This window comes from Hippoglossus stenolepis, chromosome 12, assembly GCF_022539355.2.
Source record: "Hippoglossus stenolepis isolate QCI-W04-F060 chromosome 12, HSTE1.2, whole genome shotgun sequence".
NCBI lineage: Eukaryota > Metazoa > Chordata > Actinopteri > Pleuronectiformes > Pleuronectidae > Hippoglossus > Hippoglossus stenolepis.
The window spans coordinates 11645794-11663969 of record NC_061494.1 but is presented as its reverse complement, the minus strand read 5'-3'; the positions used below and the strand labels follow the sequence as shown (position 1 = coordinate 11663969).

The 18176-nt window shown below is 40.1% G+C and overlaps 1 protein-coding gene across 1 annotated transcript in view; it reads right to left on the bottom strand.

Annotated features, from left to right (window-relative positions):
- The window catches only part of eys (eyes shut homolog), a 167308-nt gene that overhangs the window by 133365 nt on the left and 15767 nt on the right, over positions 1-18176 (bottom strand). The window contains exons 5-12 of the mRNA XM_047342277.1: positions 17983-18110; positions 16156-16270; positions 13644-13803; positions 8760-8864; positions 4389-4528; positions 2389-2552; positions 1982-2235; positions 241-345 (exon numbers count right to left, since the gene is read on the bottom strand). Coding sequence (XP_047198233.1) covers positions 241-345; positions 1982-2235; positions 2389-2552; positions 4389-4528; positions 8760-8864; positions 13644-13803; positions 16156-16270; positions 17983-18110 — 1171 coding nt within the window. The remainder of the gene's footprint in view (positions 1-240; positions 346-1981; positions 2236-2388; positions 2553-4388; positions 4529-8759; positions 8865-13643; positions 13804-16155; positions 16271-17982; positions 18111-18176) is intronic.

Below are 18176 nucleotides of genomic sequence, written 5' to 3'. Positions count from 1 at the left end.
CAACCAGCTTCTCGCCTGCATTCAAACTTTTAAAAGACGAGTGTAACTGATCGTTCCCGTCTTTGCGGGTGCATCTTAAACAAAAACTGAAAAATGATCACAAGTGCACAATTAGGTTTGCATGTAAATGTATGACAAAATAAAACTTTTCACACATTCCCAAGGTACAGTAAGACAGAGAATTAATAGCGAGGTATTTTTGTAAACATGCTCAATAATACACAAGTAGTCGGCGCTTACCAAGGGGACAATGACAAATGTAGTCATTTATCAGATCCATACACAAGCCTCCTTTTAGACAAGGCTGCGACCAGCAATCATTTACATTCTCCGAGCAGGCCCTTCCTGCAGGATAAAGAGAGAAACAAATAAACTCTACTTAATGTCACAGGGAGTGCAGCTTAAAATATGTTTCCGCTAATAAATGTAGCCGTCACGGAGGATGTTTAATGCTGATCTTAAGTTCAGAATGAAGCTTGAATAAACACGGCAACATTCAGATCACGCGCAGAAGAAATTTCTGTTCATTTTTCTTAACATTGAGCCGCATCTGGTTTATTAGGGACGAGGCTTCATTCCACGAGGAAGCTGATAGCCTCTGATTCCGCTGGCTGAAAATGTGATGGAATGATTATGTGGTCGGCATGTTGCAGCTCGTACATATGCATAAACGGCATACACTCAATTTTAGTGTCCTCTGGGCAGGAATTACATGTGGAATTGATTTAAGATTTGACTGACAGACTTAAAGCTCCACTTGCTCTGCCCTCTGGCCAGATTTCAGACCTCTTAGTTCTCCCTGAGCCAGAGAGCTCAGGGAGAACTAACAGCCAGACGTCCTCGGGCACTGGTGTACAATTTGCTATGCTGTCTACACCAAAGGTAATTGTACTTTTGCCATAATGACCCCACACACTGGCAAGCACTCTGTTAATCATGCACTGTAAGATACTCGCATAATTAAAGTTGCCGCTGACTGTACCTCCAGACGAAAATATACTGTACAAGACATATTTAATACTACAAACTACAACTGGTATGATACTGAGCCAGCTCCTCCTGCCAGCAGATATTAATTATTATACCTGCATAGACATTACTGCACCACTGACCGGTTTACGTATTCACATCATGATTTACTATTAAATGGATAATGGTAATTACCTTAACTCTTAATGTGTAAGAAATAGACAAATTAAATTATTGACATAGAAAAGCTAATAACATAACTAAATGTAACTATTTTTTACCTCCACCAAGGAGGTTATGTTTTCATCAGCATTTGTATGTTAGTTCAGAGGATTATGCAAAAACTACTGGACGCATTACCACGAACCTTGGTGGAAGGATGCAGGATGGGTCAGGAAAGAGCCATGTACTTTTTTGTGTGGATGCCGGAAGTGTTTTTTCACTTTCTTTCACGTTGCAAGAGGGCAATTTTGTTGTTTTGTTAGAAAAGAGCTTGTGGATCTTGATTAAAAAGAATCCTGGTTCATAAGAGGACAATTGGGCCTTGGTAGAAGTATGAGAAGTATGAGCTGAACTGAGTGCCACTTCTAGTTCCCTCCTGATTTAAGTGCAATTACTAATATATAAGGATATTGTTTAAAGCACTGAAGGTACAGCATAAAAACGATCATGCCATCACTAATGTTACTGCTGTTAATCTTTATAGTTGTTCATTTTTTTTAATTAAAACTTTCATTTTACTTTTGGCACAATTAAATGACTGTTTTCTATATCATATATAGTAATTTAGATTCCCATATACTTTCATTTGTTACTCAACTTGCCCATGAGCCCTGACCACTGGACCACACCTATCAAACGTAAGTGTGTAAACCTCTAAGCGAGTGAAAGCTTCTTATTTCTGTTTCTAACATTACAAACTGTGAACACTTGCTCTAAAAGCTCATATCCCTGTGAACGGCCCCCGTGAAGTCTGCAAACAGGATCTCATTCGCATCAGATGGTCTCATACCCTCGAACCCTGGGGGACAGTGGCACTGATAACCACTGATTAGGTCCACACAGGTGGCACCGCTCGCGCAGGGGAAGCTGTTGCACTCATTCATTTCCAGTTCACAGAGCGACCCTTCAAAACCGAGTGTGCAGCGGCAGGTGAAGTTGTGCCGCCGGTCCAGGCAAACGCCGTGTTCAGAGCAGCGATGGCCAACGCAGTAATCAATGTCCTCTTCGCAGTAAACGCCCGTGTATCCTCTGGGACAAAGGCACCTATAGCAACAAATTACAAACTGAATACTGCAGAGAGTGGGAGAAATTCTCCAAACCCTGAAGGAGCAGAAACCGTAAATGTCACAGCTTTTACAATCGCTGACATTCTGGTGCCTGAACGGCCCCGAAGACAATCAAGATTTCAACACTCACCTGTAACCATCAATCTCATCCACACAAGTGGCTCCGTTCTGACACCAATGCCGAGCACAATCATTGACATTTATATGGCAGCTCTGACCGGACCAACCAGCCATACAGATACAGGTGTAGCTAGCAGCCTCGTTCAAGACGCAGCGTCCTCCGTTGGCACAGGGCTGTTGAAAGAGGACAGAGCTGTTAAAAGAGATGTGCTGGTGCGTGTGCAGGAGTCAAATTGCCTCATATCGAATGGTAATGTCATGCATTTGCACTGAGCACATTCTGCTCCCGAATATGACTGTTATTTTACAATGAGACCTTTTAAGCATTTTCTTTGCCTGGCTGCCTAAAAATGAGCTTCATTTCAGCCACTTGACACATTCATGAATACCAATTCATGCTTTATGCTGGATTCACTTTCCATGCATCTACATTCCATGAAGCATCAAGTCTTACAAGAAAAGATCAATGGTCATTGAGGGGCTAAACCTCCCAGGAGCACCCAGTAAGAAAAAGATACCCCTGTAGCTGGTACGTGTGTGTGTGTGTGTGTTTATATATAGCAGAGGGGAAACAAAGGGCCACAGGAAGTGCTGGCTTGTGAGAAGGTGTATAATGCAGACATCATGGCATTTCTGTACAGGGGCCAACACAAGCTTTGCTCCACAGCGAGTGATCATCTCCATCTGTCTTCTGAAGTAGCTTCCGTACTTGGTCTTAGTCGTTTTCTTTAAATGCAGAGAGGGTCGATTCATCCATACATACAAAGAGCTTCTGCGCGTACGGAAATACAGACACAGCAAATCTTCCGCAGCGCTCAGCAGGTGGCAGAGGCCTTTTCAGCGCCTTGTCCCCCTTGTGCGCGCCCCAAAGCAAAACCCATGATAAACAATGGCAATTCCTGCTTTTTTTCATTTTTTCTGCCAAACCTGCTTTCAAGCCTGGAAGATGTGCACCCACATGAAAAAGAAAAGATCATAAAAATGTGCTTGATTTAAATACACAACATTGAGTGTATTGTGAATAGCATGTATACTTAAGCCATTTGGTCCCTTATCAGGTGTTTCTTTATTATTTAGAGTCAGGTATAAGGTCAGAATCCACTACTTGATTAAATGTGTATGTTTCACGCAGCACACGCGGGAGCAGTGAATTCCCTCGTGAGTCAAGAATTTAATAAAAAAACCTAACAGGTAAACCAACATACTGGGCTGCTTCGGCACCAGCTGATTGCAGTGTTTATGGATTATCGCATTTGCTGTCAATCTTCCTGTGGGATTTATGCTTATGTTTATCCCCATGTACAACAAAGGATTATCCCACATTTTATTAATACGATACTGAATTACACCGGATACATTCACACTTAAGTTCTCCAAGTTTGTTGTTGGCAGTTCTCTTACGGATTATTATAAATCATAACTTAAAAAAAAAAAACGTATGAAAGTGTTTAAATCCTTAAGCGACTGTATTTTCTGTATTTGTATTCAATCACGGTTTGATTTATTTCTTATACCAAAGAATGTACTGATTTTAAAATAAATCCATAATGTGTCAGGTGAGTTGCATGTGAGTCACATGTTCTTTTATGTATTTTATTCAGGTCTAGATCCAGGGGAAGGGCTGGGGGGGGCGTTGGGGGGAGGCTTTGCTCGAAGCTATAGAGCCAACAGTAGGCAAGGGGTGACCTAACTGTTTTACTGATCAGGAGTTGTGCATGGATGTTGGACATATTGGCCCTTCTGTGCAAATGCTGGCCCCCTTTATGTCCCCCAGTGTGGAAACTCCTCTAAACAACATAAGCAAACACATAAAACCCCTCATTGATCCTCTTGCTTTGGTTCCCTGCTGTTGTCGTAATGCTGCTGCACTGCTGCAGAGATTACACAGAAGTAGCTTGAAGAGAGATCGTGGATCGCAAGGTCTTTAAACATGTGCACAACTAATAAGGGGCATGGTGGACGCACAAAAGCAGATGAGGACAAATAGCCCATTAAGATGTTTTTACCCACTTGGAGGTTTTGAGGGCAGGGTACACGGCAGGTGTATTCAAGACCGTCAGGCAGATCCAAGCACTGAGTCGTTGGTGGACACGTGTTGTCGGGCAGAGCACACGCATCAATGTCAACTTCACAATTCTTTCCCAGGAAACCTGCAGGAGGAGATTTCAGAGAGTTAATGTAACTGCTGCGACACAAAGTAGATTGGTTGTCACAAACCCCTCTCTAATTCATGTCCCTGTACCAGGCCAGCTCTTCTATATATTTAATAAACAAGGCCAAAATTGGGCCAAGTGCGGGTCGTCTAGAGGATTGGCCTCATTTTGAAGAATAATCAATGTGGCAATTAATTTAACTTGAGCCAAAATAATTTTTTTACCTTTAGTTTAAATAGGAAACATTAAGCATTGTGCTTCCTACTTTCCTCTGATTTTCCATCTAATCTCTCTTACTTGCTCTTCTGGTTTTAATATGAATCTGTAACAATTATCACATGTTGTTGACACTTTGTCTCGTCCCGAAACAATGTCAGATATTTTGTTTGGAAGAAATGATTTGGTATGACCAACTGAACCATAAACTAACATAACTTAATCCTGAATGCTTTACAAGGGTTAAATAACATCATATGGCTTTATACATGTATTGTTGATGAGGACACTTCTATTGTTGAGATGGTATTGTATCATATTCAGTGTCAGGTAGGGCTTAGCCAACAGCTTGTATATCAATCATGTCATAAGTCTGTGTTCAGTATTCCGGTCCAGAACTGTGGTCAAACACTATTTTCCTTTCTTGCACAAAATCACTTGACGATGAGACGGATGCAGCAGATCAGGCATATGAGCGGAAGAGGCTTAGATTTACTGAGATAACGGATGAGATCTAGCAGGGAGGCTGGGAAGCCAGTGTTCACCCTGTGGAATTTCGTTACCATGGATCTTTGGCCACATCTAGTAGCAGTTTACTCAGGGAGTTAGGGATTCATGATCAAGGATTAGGGCAGGCTGCAGAGGGTGTTTCAGGGGAAGCTGGAAAAAGAGCAAGCAATGGCCCTCGCTGAAAAGATAAAGGAAACCGGCTTGTGTGCAGAGTATGGATATCTATCTTGTGTTAACATGGGAGATACAGCAAATATTACTGTCAAGTCAGCAGTCAAACAACACTCTATAGTCTCTTTCTTTATAACCTTCTTACGTGTATAAGAGCTTTCCAGCATATGTCCACAAAGTGCAACTTAGTCTTACTCTTTGGTATCAACAGTGACAGCATAAATACAGTGTAGTCATCACAAGTAAATATGTGAAACATGTATTTTTCTTAAATGCACAGTATGCAACTTCCACCACTAAGGGTCTCTCAGTCAAAACAATAACAAAAGACCTGGATTGATGACCTCATAAAGCAGAGTGGGATCATGGGAGTTACAACCATCGCTGATGATAATCTACCTGATGTGACTAAGGCGCAAATCATGTTCACGGATGACCTTGAATTAAACTGCTGATTTCTCTGGGTTTTAACATTATTGGAAAGATTTTGTATAGTGTAAGTACTCAAGTCAACAAAATGTATAACTTAGATCTAGTAGTTATTAGACATTTGAATAAGTATTTTTACATTTCATACCTTCAACGCACACACAAGCCAGTGCGAGAGGGTCCAGTGCTGACCCATGCTCTGAGCTGGTGTAACGGGGGCAGCACACAATCACTGTAGAGGCTTCTGGGGTGTGGTGGGTCTAATTCAACTTGACATCTGCGATACAAGGCTCCCACTCGATAACCCCATAAACACAGCCATCAGCCCACTCCCTCATTTCCACAACAATGCCCACAAAATCAAAAGGCCAAAGGGACAGTTCATCACCCTTTTTTTTTTTTTTTTTTTAAAGGTCATCTTCAAATGAAAAAGTAGTTTGGACTGACTTCAAGACACTGCTCTCAATTACATGTTTTCCCCTGCTTGGTAGATTTCTATTCTCAAAAAGTAGGATTAAATTTCTTCTCAGTTCATTGTGAATTGTTATTCAGAAGATCCTGGGTTTGAACCTGCTTTTCCTGAAAAGATCTCAGTGTGTCTCCAAAGATTCTCTACAGATTCCTCCCTGACTTCAAAGAAATGCCAGTTAAGTGAACTGGAAACTTCAAATTCCCTGAAGGTCTAACTTAGTTTTTCTGTCAATGTGTTAGCCATGAGATAGACTGGCAACCTGTCCAAGGAATGACCCCTTGTTTCACCCATTGCATGCTGGAAGAGTACCCAGCCTCATACAGCACTGAACAAAACAAGTAGTACAGGAGATGAGTGTGTGTGTTGGTTGGTTGGTCACTCGGCCGGTTGGTTAGTCGGTTGGTCGGTCGGTTGGAGGGAGAGAGAGAATTTTAAGGCTCATTTATGCTGACTTTACATTGAAAAAAAAGAGATACGTCTGTTTCAAGCGATGCAACCATCACTGCCCGCATCCTTCCAGGCATTCTTTACATTGTCATGGTTATTTAGCGAAGCATCCACTAGAGGGCAGCTCAGAGTAGAACACCAAAAATGTCGACAGTGGAGGAGGCTGCGATAATGTACGTTCTAAGAAACAGTCAAAAGTGGCCCGTAGTAAATCGCAGGTTGGTACAAATTACCAACTTGCAAATTCTCTCGTTGTGCCATTGTGGACATTTCTTCCTCGTATCCTATGGCTGTCTTGCTTGAACTATTGGCTACACTGCCCCCTGTGATTTCCAATGGTACTGCTCTGTTTTTTTGTCCATTTTGTCCATATCCGTAAGCTTTCAGAAGACCTGCACAAATGCGAACAGAATGAGCGACAGAGGGCTCTGTTCCGTATCCAATGTTGAGCATACATGAGCCTCTAGACACTATAAGAAGTGCCAAATTCATGATTTGATGAAAGTCCAATGCCACCTCTGAGTGTCCCCTCAAATAGTGACTCAAATGTGCCTTGCTTCCAGCGGCTGATGAAGCGCCCGTGTCATTGACACTGGTATCTTTCATGTTAAATTGAAATTAAGTGCACAAACACAATGTTTCATTACCATCAATATAGCATTTTTCCTAAAGAGAAAAATCATTTGCTGGGAACGGCAAAGAAAAAAATAAACATCACCTGGCCACTAAGAGGCTCTGCCTACGGTGCCTTTTGTCTGAATGTGCTGTGAAACCTCTCCGTAAAGTGGGCAAGAGCAGTTGCCAGACTTACTAACTGAGCCGTGCCAAAAAACAGAGAGCTCCTGCAAGTGGTCCATCGGTTTACAGTCGCTGAATCTAAATTCAGACTCAGCCGGTGAGGCACAATGAGCAATTATGGGGAAATTATAATAATGGGAGTTTCATAATATAATATTTGCACAATTTGGGTGCCATTATTGAGCTCTGGCAAAGAGCTTGGTGTGTTTTTTTCCTCAGCTGTCAATCACAGGCCAAGGCTGCAAACTGATACTGTGGATTGTGTGACTTGTTGCGTATATGCTGCACAACGGAGGCTGTTTTGATCAACAGCTCTCTGGGAAGAGGGCTTTTCATTCCAGGGCTTTTCTTAAACATGTGGGCAAGTAGTAAACATGCTTTTACATATATTAATTCAATTAGAGGAAAGAAAAACATATTGGGAACAAGAAAACATGATTCTCGTGATAATTTAAAGATATAACTAGACAACCTACTGTATGTTGCCTATTTTGTTGACTTGTGTACTTAAATTAGCCAAAATGTTTCCAAGAATGTTCAAACCCAGAGAAATCTGCAATTTTCAATATTCAAGGGATCATCTCCTATTAATTCAGACATATCAGCTCCCCCCGTCTCTTCTTCTGGGGCAAATGACGTATGACAGAGGAAAATCACAGCCAGTTAGCCAGTCGACGGGTTTTTCCTTCCACTCTTTGCATTGATCACTTGTAATGGATCATCATTATTCATTGCTGTTTGCAGAGTAATGTGAATACAACTATAACACATTACCTCATCCTCGAACATGATTAGCGCCTGAGTCGTGTCAGGTACATTTTCATCTGCCATATTGGGGACGACAACAATTCCCACGATCCCAAGCTGCTTCATAATGTCATCAAACTAGTTCTGATATTTTTTTTTGATTAAGAGACACCAAAGTTACAAGATATTTGACATTTAAAAACAAGCTGACTTCTCTAGCCCATTGTCTGCAGGCAGGATGTGTCACAGTCTCTGGACTCTAAATCTAAATCACTGTTAGTTTCCAGTGGACAGTGTGATGGCTGGAGGAGCCCTGGCTGAGGATCTGAGGAAACATTCACTTTACACAAGTTTAAAAGGTCTGCACAGCCGCCTGCTTTAACAGATACCACTTAAATGTTATTGCAAAGCTCCGGTTTTGAACATAGTCCAACGTACCTGTTGGACATTGGCATTCGTAGTGTCCCAGCAAGTGGGAGCATGTGCCGTTGTGCTGACAGGGGCTGGAGTCACACTCGTTGAACTCTGTCTCACACGTCGTTCCTGAGAGGGAGGAAAAAAAAAAATGCGGCAATTAGTTGCATTCGAATTGCATCAGGATCCTCAGACAGTAAAGCTCTTTATGAGTCACAACATTTTACATATTTCATGACCTGTGCATTGCATTGTTAAAACGCAACCACGGTTGTTTTGAGGGAAATACACTTATTTGCTTTCTTGTCGAGAGTCAGGTGTCATCATGCGGCTCATGTGTCAAATAGATTACCTGAGGTTTGAGTGCAGACTGAAAACACGGCGAGGGGGTCGGCTCGGGTGTAAAAGATGAATCGAAATCTGTCTACCAACATTTGTAAAGTGAAGTAATTGGCGTACATATGTAGATTTTCTCTTATTGATTCTGTTCACATTGTATATATTATTTCTATTTACATTTTTTACATTTCCTGTGTCTATAGTGCATGTTTACATATTTGACACCATTTTTTACTATCCCCTTTGCTGCTGGAACATGGCAACCCCATCGTGGGACTACTAAAGGATTATGTTATCTTGTCTATTCTATATTTTTACATTTAGCATACAGGTATAAGTGGTATCCTTCTTCTATAAAGTTTTTTATCAAGAACATTCCCAAAACATTCCATGAAGAGTTGCCTTTTCTCCAGAAACCAAAATAAGGTAAAACTTTCCTTTACTAAGATGCTGTATGGAGGTGAGCCCCTGGGAAAGCCAGAGCCAGAGTCCTGGTTGAACTTTCTTGTTGAAAAAAAACAGACACTTAATAATGAGCTATGTCCTGCCTGTACAGAGCGAATGAGGTGGGGGATGCTTGATGGGAGACTGGTCTGGTGCTCAGCTGCCTCAGCAGCTGCTGGTTCTACCAATGTGGATGGGGGAGTGGGTGTCTTCCAGCGCAGGTTATTAATTTCAAATGTCCCATCATCAATAACAGAGCAGCAAAGACACGTAGTGAAAGTCCCTTCTTGACAGCGGCAACCTCATGCTACAGCACAAACACTATGATTGATATCATCTGCACGGGAGTTGCTACAGGTCATTATATGCAAAACATGCCATGCCGCGCAGCAGCAAATTATACAAATCCATCCTGCTAAAACCGGAGAAATGCCCGTGCTCCTTCTTTATGGCTGTGGATAAAATCAATTATGTAGCACTGTAGCCTCTTTTTATGAAACTTTAATGATGCAAAATATGGTGAATTAAGTTGCAAAATGTTTGTGTAGCAATGTCTAGAAAGTCTTCAAAGAATTGAAGAATAAATAACTATATATCTTGAAGATCAGTATGAATATAATATTTTTTATTTGGGAAACACACTTCTGGCTCTTGAGCACAATCATTATTTACCCGCAGGTTCCTTTAGGCCAGGGGATGCTAATTTTCCAGATAAAGTTTTTAATGCAAAGATCCATTTCAGGTGAAAAATGTAAAATGTTTTTTACAATTGTTCTTTTTATTACAGTCCTTTTAGTTTTATTCCATAAAGCAGTGTACTGTATACACAGCCCCCACATGTTATATTATGCACCCAATTAAAAGCTAATGAGAATGTGTGTAAATGAGACCAGCGTAACATATGCCAAGGGTTTGTTGTTCCATGAAAAATAAAGCCTTCCAAAATGAAAACCAAATGCCAGTGCTTGGGTAATGCATCCTGAGTTATGATCTGTGATAGAGTACTGTGAGGTTTCCGGGCAAAGCTCGAAATTAAATTGGCCTTTCCACGCTGCATGGCTCGAAAAATTCCAAAGCAAAAATCCCAAGATGCCAGAATATGATGAATTCTATCAGTCACTAAGACCTGCCAAGGTGCAAGAGACAATTTTCCATTACTGAAGTGGCAACAGATTTCAGCTTTGAACAGAGGGAAAAAATCGTGTTCATGTAGTGCTATGCAAGGGCTTATCTGACTGACAGGTGAGTGTGTCAGGACTTAAGGCGAGATGGGGAAATACGCTACAGGCCAAAGCCCGAGTGCACTGGGGAAGGAAAAAGAAAATACACATTCACTGGTTGTTTAAGCAATAAAACAAGAGGAGAAAAACACTGTGCTGCACCATTACAACCGTTCTGAAGCATAAACAATGTTCAGCGAGGATCACAACCAGCATTGCTGCAAAATGTACAACAAGGAATGAAAAAAAAAAGAAATCTAAAATTTGATTTTTATATCATGTACATTTTTAGATTGTATTGTAATTGGCAAAAGGAATGGACTGTAAAGTGCTTTGAGTGGTCATCAAGACGAGAAAAGTGCTATATAAATTTACCAAATTAACCATTCAAATACAGACCATATTGATAATTTTGTTATGATACAACTATAATGGTAAAAAGAAAAGTTGTTTTTTCCTATATGTCTGAGGAAAAATTAATATTTGAGAGAAGCAAGGCTTCAAACATTTTCTTTTATGGAGTAAAAACACTGCCACTCCTCTATAGGGTCTGTCCCAGACAGCATTGAGCCTTATAAAAACACACTGTATGCACTGATCTTTCCGTGAGGACTACACAATCAAACAATATCACTGTAAATATAACTGTATCTTTCCTTATTTCTGCAATGACACATTTAAGAAAATCACACATGAATTTGAAAACCGTTTCAGTCACGGCACATACGTGTTTTTTTCTTCTTAAATTTCATATCGCATAACAACCCCTTTAGTTAGGGGATTTTGTTTTGTTCCCTTGTTCCCTTGTTTCTTTAGAACAGTTGTCACTGATAGTTTAACAAGCGGATTAAATGCAATCAACAGCAGGCCTTCGAAATGTCAAGCAGGCGAGGCTACTGGTAAATAAGCTTCAAGGATAAAAAATAAGATTTGCTTCGTCCAGAGAACTGGCCTTTTGCTTAAAACTTGGCCTGTAATTGTCATTGTCACTTGAAACACTTCCAGTTATGTAATTAACTATCGATGCTACTTTTTGTGTTTTTCTCTTTGGAGTTCAAAAGTCAAACGGAATTTGCCTCTAGGCTGCATCAAACACTTTCTTGAGGTTGCGTGTGCAGTCATTAAGAACTACTACAAACACTACCGCTCCTAACAACTATATGAATCGTGAGGTTGTTATTTTTTATTCCCTTGTCCACTGCCACGTCTTTGGGGGGGGGGGGTCAGAGGTCAGTTATGGAACAGGAGCCCTTGAGTCAGCTGTGATTCAAGTCTTTGGGAACATTAATCAAAGCAGACGCTCGCAGACATGGCAGCTTGAACCTAAACCTGACGATTAAAGAGCGGCCTCCCCTCTTACGATGCCGACCTGCTGACCCATGTGCAGTGCAGGTACAGCGTCAGAGGTCTGGGACTGAACACTAGTGTGACGCCCTCTCCCTGAACAAACATGCTCTTAAACGTGTAATGTTTCTAGCAGATGGGTGGATATTAGCAAAAGCTTGCACAGCAAATTAAATACTAAGTACAAACATCAATATGAAAATACATTGTCAACACAATACATTAATTGGTAACATTTATGTTGAAAGTTTTACATATGGTAGTCTATCAAATGCAGCAAAAAATGTATTGTCTATACTGGGATATCGCAGAGTGCATTATATTTTTTTAATTGTGCTATTTTAAATTGTAAATGATACAGTACAGGTGTAGAATGTGTGAATAGTTTTGAAGCCTCATGAATGAATTTTGCATTTAAATATTAAATCAAATGACTCAGGTTTAGGTATAAATATGCCATTCAATTTACATATAAACTAGCTGGATTATTTTTTTTAGATTACATAGCAATTCCAATGAAAATCAACTGCTGCACACTTTAGTTTGCCGTTTATCGTCTGCTGAAAAAACAATGCAGCATCTAACACATGCAAAGCAAGTGCAGATGCATCACGGCCAGAAAGGAACGGCATCGATTTGATGTAAATGAGACTAAGGGAAAGTTAAACATTCACATGGATAAAGGACATTTTCTGAAGTTAGATAAAAAAAAACTACAGGTGAAACAGAAGTAAATACTGAGTTTAGCTACAACAAAGACATATTCCTGTGTATTGGTTTTGCAGTCTTTCTGCCCCCTAATGATCAAAATGGCTTGGTACAACACCAGATTCAACTGACTACACATCAGTTAATAAACAGATCATCTGATGCTTCAGAATAAATGTTTGTGTTGTATGTTGGCTATATGCTCAGAAAGGTGTATCTTAAATAAGGTCCCAGTACAGATCGTAGTTACTTTGCTGATCTTTTTATACAACATCAATTTTTAATGGCCACCTACCAGCCAATCAGAAACCCTTGTTTTTTGGTGACCAAAGTAAAAGTGTATTCATTCTAGCAGATACAAATTATGCATGTTTGATGGAAAACATGAGCTTCTCAAGACTTGTTCCTGGATTTTAAGCAATATTTCATGCCATCTGCCCTAACACACCAACAAAAGGCAAAATAGAAGCATTTATAATTTATGGATATGCTCTCAGCATGAGAGCTGTGTGTGTGTCAACTGTCTTGGATGCAGAGTGCACAGTCACTGTCCTAAAGGAGTAAAATATTCAGAGAACGACTGCTCTCACTACCTGTCTGCTTCACATCCCTGCAGTGCATCGTGCATACAGTGCATTTACACGACGTTTACATAAAAACTGAGTCTGTAAATGTCAAAACAGAAGCAGAAGCTGCCAATAGCATTTAACTGTCAAGCCATGTCAGATGTTTCCCAAACATTCATCAGTCATTCCACCAACCTCCCCACAAGGGTTTGTGCGAATCGACCCTGCCAACGAACAGACAGACAGACGTATGGGAAGAAGTCAAAAACAAAGAAAAGTTATCTTACCCGTGAAGCCGGGGGGGCATTTGCAGGTGTACTCTGGGGGAGATGACGGCTGACTTGTTGTGATGCACGTGGCTCCATTCAAACAGCTGTTGGGTCGTATCAGACAGGCATCGCCTACATACTGACAAAACTCCCCGATCCATCCCGGGGCACAAACACACTGCAGGAAAACAGGGCAAGATTGTGATATAGCGATTTAATAAATAGTATCATGTATAAGAGGAGTGTGTATTACAGCAGCCTGTTTGTTTGTATTGTCCAAGCTCTAACCTAGCACATTGGATTTCAAATGGGAGGGTTAAGTTGTTGACATTCAGTTTTCAGGGTGATTGTTGTTATTTCCTCAACACTTGTGTAAACAGTGTAGAGGGAGCATATCCTTTTTTAGCCTCGGGAGCAAAAGATAAAAATGGCAACAATATGCACACAGTTCATCTGATCTGGCTGCAAAAGACCTCACATTAAAAGGGTCAGTTCGCCCACACTACAAAAGTCCTTACGTTCTCTCCAACACCCACACAGATCCACCCGCGTTTTTAAATACATTTGCTCCGATCATCTGCCACTAGCTCAAAAGGATGGAGGCAAATGGCATCTGTGATAGTCACAGCATTAAACAATACAATGACTTAAACTTACAATATCTATCTTCAGCTGATAGAGGTTTCTCAATCAAAATAACAAAATACCTAATTTGATGATGATGTGAATTAGCGTGGGATCATGGGAGTTGTTGTTTTTGAACAATATTGAATAATCTTGATCCATTTCGGGTGACCAATACAAACATTGGAAGGAAAAACACTGGGAAGGCTAACTGGCTAGAATCAAATTGGGGATTTCTCTGGGTTTAAACATTGTTGTAAACCTTTAAGATAATGTAAAGTACAAACAATCAAAATATATATCTAGGCGTTTTTAGACATTTTAATTGTTACACATTATATCATTGAAAATAAACTCAGCAGTGGGTGATTTCAAGTAATGGTTTTCCATTAGATCTGTATTATTCTTTAAAAAGTATTTCTAAATGTTGAGATCATCACACATAAAATCCTATTATGGTGAAGGTAATAGTCTCATAGATCGATATCATAAAAAACATAACATAAATCCAGACGTAGAGTATCTGCATGGCTCGATACTTTGTCATTATGGGTATTGGAGGTGAGATTTCTTTGGGGGGGGGAACTGACCCTTTTAAGCTAAAACGGATTAATTAACCTCAGTCATTTTTTTTAATATCAAATCCAATGTACTGGACTGCTCTGTGCATCGACCAATAAAATCAGCTTAATGTGATCTCTAGTTTTATTCCTCCTCGTGACAAGGGGCCGGCCGTACTTACACAAACCACCCAATGGTTTTCACACTCAAAGTAAAGTCACATCCAACTATAAATTAAAAGAAAAACGGAAACTGCCAATTGGAAAAGAGCAACACTCTCTGATAATGACTGACCCTGGTAGGAGGCACATCAACTTGAAGCATCTGAAAGTGGATTTGAGATTAACAAACACGCTAATGGTATAAGATTGATGGAGAATAATTAGGAGCCATGGGGCATTACGGAGCAGTCTCAGGTGCTGTAAAAAAAATAATAGACTTTTGAGGAGAGTGAGCAATAGAGAGGCAAATTAGACCAGAACCTGTACGTCTGAGCAAAGCGTGCACATACCCACAATGATTAATGGGTTTGAATTGGATTACAGCTGCATGTTGACATTGTCCAACAGTGGTGTGTGTTTTCCTTCATTGAAAAACATATTTAAGTTAATGATGGTTTTCCCCATGTATAGAACGTCAGAGACTAAAGGGCTAATGCTATTAAATACAAAAGCATATTTTATATTAAAACCCAGGGGTGATCCCCTTATCTATTTACACTCTAATGTTTCTAATGGGAAGTTCATAGTAGCCCACAGGCTAACAATTACAATTTGACTTTAAAAATACATACATTAATATAGATTGCACTTCTCATGAATATATTACATAACATATGCATGTAGCACATTTCTTAATGTTACAAATGGCTTTACAATGAACAAGCAATGATAATTAAACAATGGGACACGAGCACAGAATATTGAACAATAAAATAAAAAGAGTTGTATAATTAAATGAATAGGATGAGGAAAATAGAACAATACAATTGATAGCTCTATATATTAAATATGAAAAAAGAGATTACTACAATATTACATTTCTGATGTGATCATAATGTGTACCGAAGGGAAAAGGAAAACAGTATTTTAAACAGTATCATGCACAATATATCGCGTACAAATGCGCTAATTCTTGTATTGCAAACAATCAAATGCAATAGGAAAGAATTAAGACTGGACTATTGTCTGTTTTCTTTTTTATTGTATGTGCCGTGTGTATCATAGCTCTGCCTCTGCCTGTGTTCACCTCCTGCTCAGTCCGTGACCCCCATTAAGGTGCCGCGTGAGTCATATTTCGTGGGCTTCAGAGTATTTAATTAAGACTGAAACATCAAATTACTTACCTGATATCCGTCAATTACACTCAAGCACAATCCCTCATTCAGGCAGTTGATATTGAGCAGCCCGCAGTAGTCAATTACTTCGTCACAATTCTTCCCAGAGAATCCTCTCAGGCATCTGTGGGGAGGAGGTTGGTGTCATCAAAATCAATTCCCCCCGGAGCAGTGGGCGCTAACAAGCCATATTTTTTCTTTTCTTTTACAAGCTAGACGGGGGGGGTTATAATTTTGTTTTCTACATGACCTGTTTGCGATACGGACCTGGGAGAGGCACGGTGCACAAATTAGACCTCCAAATGCCAAATGGGTCGAGTTAGAATATCAAGACAAATTAAGGTCCATTACAAACCATAGATTATACTTTCCTACAAATGTGAAAATCACTCTTTATTTCACTAATGTCTAATACAGAAAATAAGCCCTTCACCTAATTATCTTCTATATAAAGTTCTTACCATTTAAAACTTTGTACAAGGGCTCAAAATGAGAAAAAAAAAAATTTGATAAAAAGAAATATTCAGGTACTGTCTGTCCATTATTTTTTAAAAAGGCCCCAAAAAGGTTTGAGCTGAGGCTATATTCTAGATTATTGAGTCTGAGCGCGAAGACCAGAATTTATGTGCTGATATAAAACTCATTAGTCTTGCGATCTGGTACAGTTTAATAACTGGATTTAAAAGACATTGAATTTAAAGCAGAGATATAAAACATGGAGCCTAATAAACATGCAGAAGACTCACAAACATGTTCATAAAAAACAAGGGGTGAGTCAACAATATCATTCATGTCTGGTCTGTTAAAAAGCTGTTAGACAGTAATGTCTAAAAATTATACTATCACATCAATTTCACCATCTTCTTCACCATAAACTAGCTATTTGAAGCCAGAAGGAGTGGCTTCTTGACAACAAGTCCCACGTACAAACCAAAAGCTACAATTTAATTTGAATAAGTTATATCAGGGGCAGTGTAGTTTTAGCAAAACTTACCCAAACGGGAGCAACAATTATATATGTTGGGGACTGTTTTATGCTGTGGATTAATAAACATTTGGTGTGCAATTCAGATTAAAGGTTCAGTGTGTAGAGTTTAGGGACATCTAGTGGTGAGGTTGCGTGTTGCAGCTGAATACCTTTCACCTCACTCTCCCCTTCCAGACATGAAAGAGAACCTGTGGTAGCCTTCAGTTGTCATAAAAACTCAAAAGGTGTTTAGTTTGTCCACTTTGGGCTACTGTAAAAAAATATATCGGCCTCCATAGTAAGGACCCACTCCTGATGTAAATATAAAGTATTTAAATATAAAGGGCCCATTCTAGGTTAAAGAAAACAACAATTTGTACAATAGAGAGGAAACACACCAGTAAAAACATCACTAGGATTATTTTATATTCAATCTCTGCCATTAGATCCTTTTCACCTAAATCTTACACACTGGACCTTTAAGTCAAAACAGTGCATGGTATCAAGTCACCCAGTGTAACAGTGATGTGGCTCAGTGATGTATAAAATAATGTATAATGGAGGTGGCCCAGATGAAGTTACATCAGGCTCATGATTCACAAACAATACTTAAATATGATCAATTTATGAGCACTTTACCTGGAAGGGGTTTACTATAAGAAAAATACAGAATTACCAGCCAGCAATGCAGCTGGAGGTTTGATTGACAGGTATGCATTAGAGCTTTTGAGAACAATTTGAAATCCTAATAACATCCAAAGGTGGACAAAGAAGAACATCTCTTTTCACTCGCAGTGGACTACGCCTTCACCAGACCTCGCAATCATCTAGAAAGGGACGCATGAGAGTGGCCTCTGTGTGTTTTTCACCTGCAGACATAATGACTTCCCCTGGACACGCAGGTGGCATTGTGGAGACATGGCGACGGGCTGCACGGGCTCCGCTGCCTCCTGCACGCTGCGTCCACATTACCATCCGCACACACACATTCAGAGGCCTGCATGCACAGGCAGAAACAAACAAGGTCGCCTGTCAGCCCCCGGGGAAACGGGGTCAGATTACA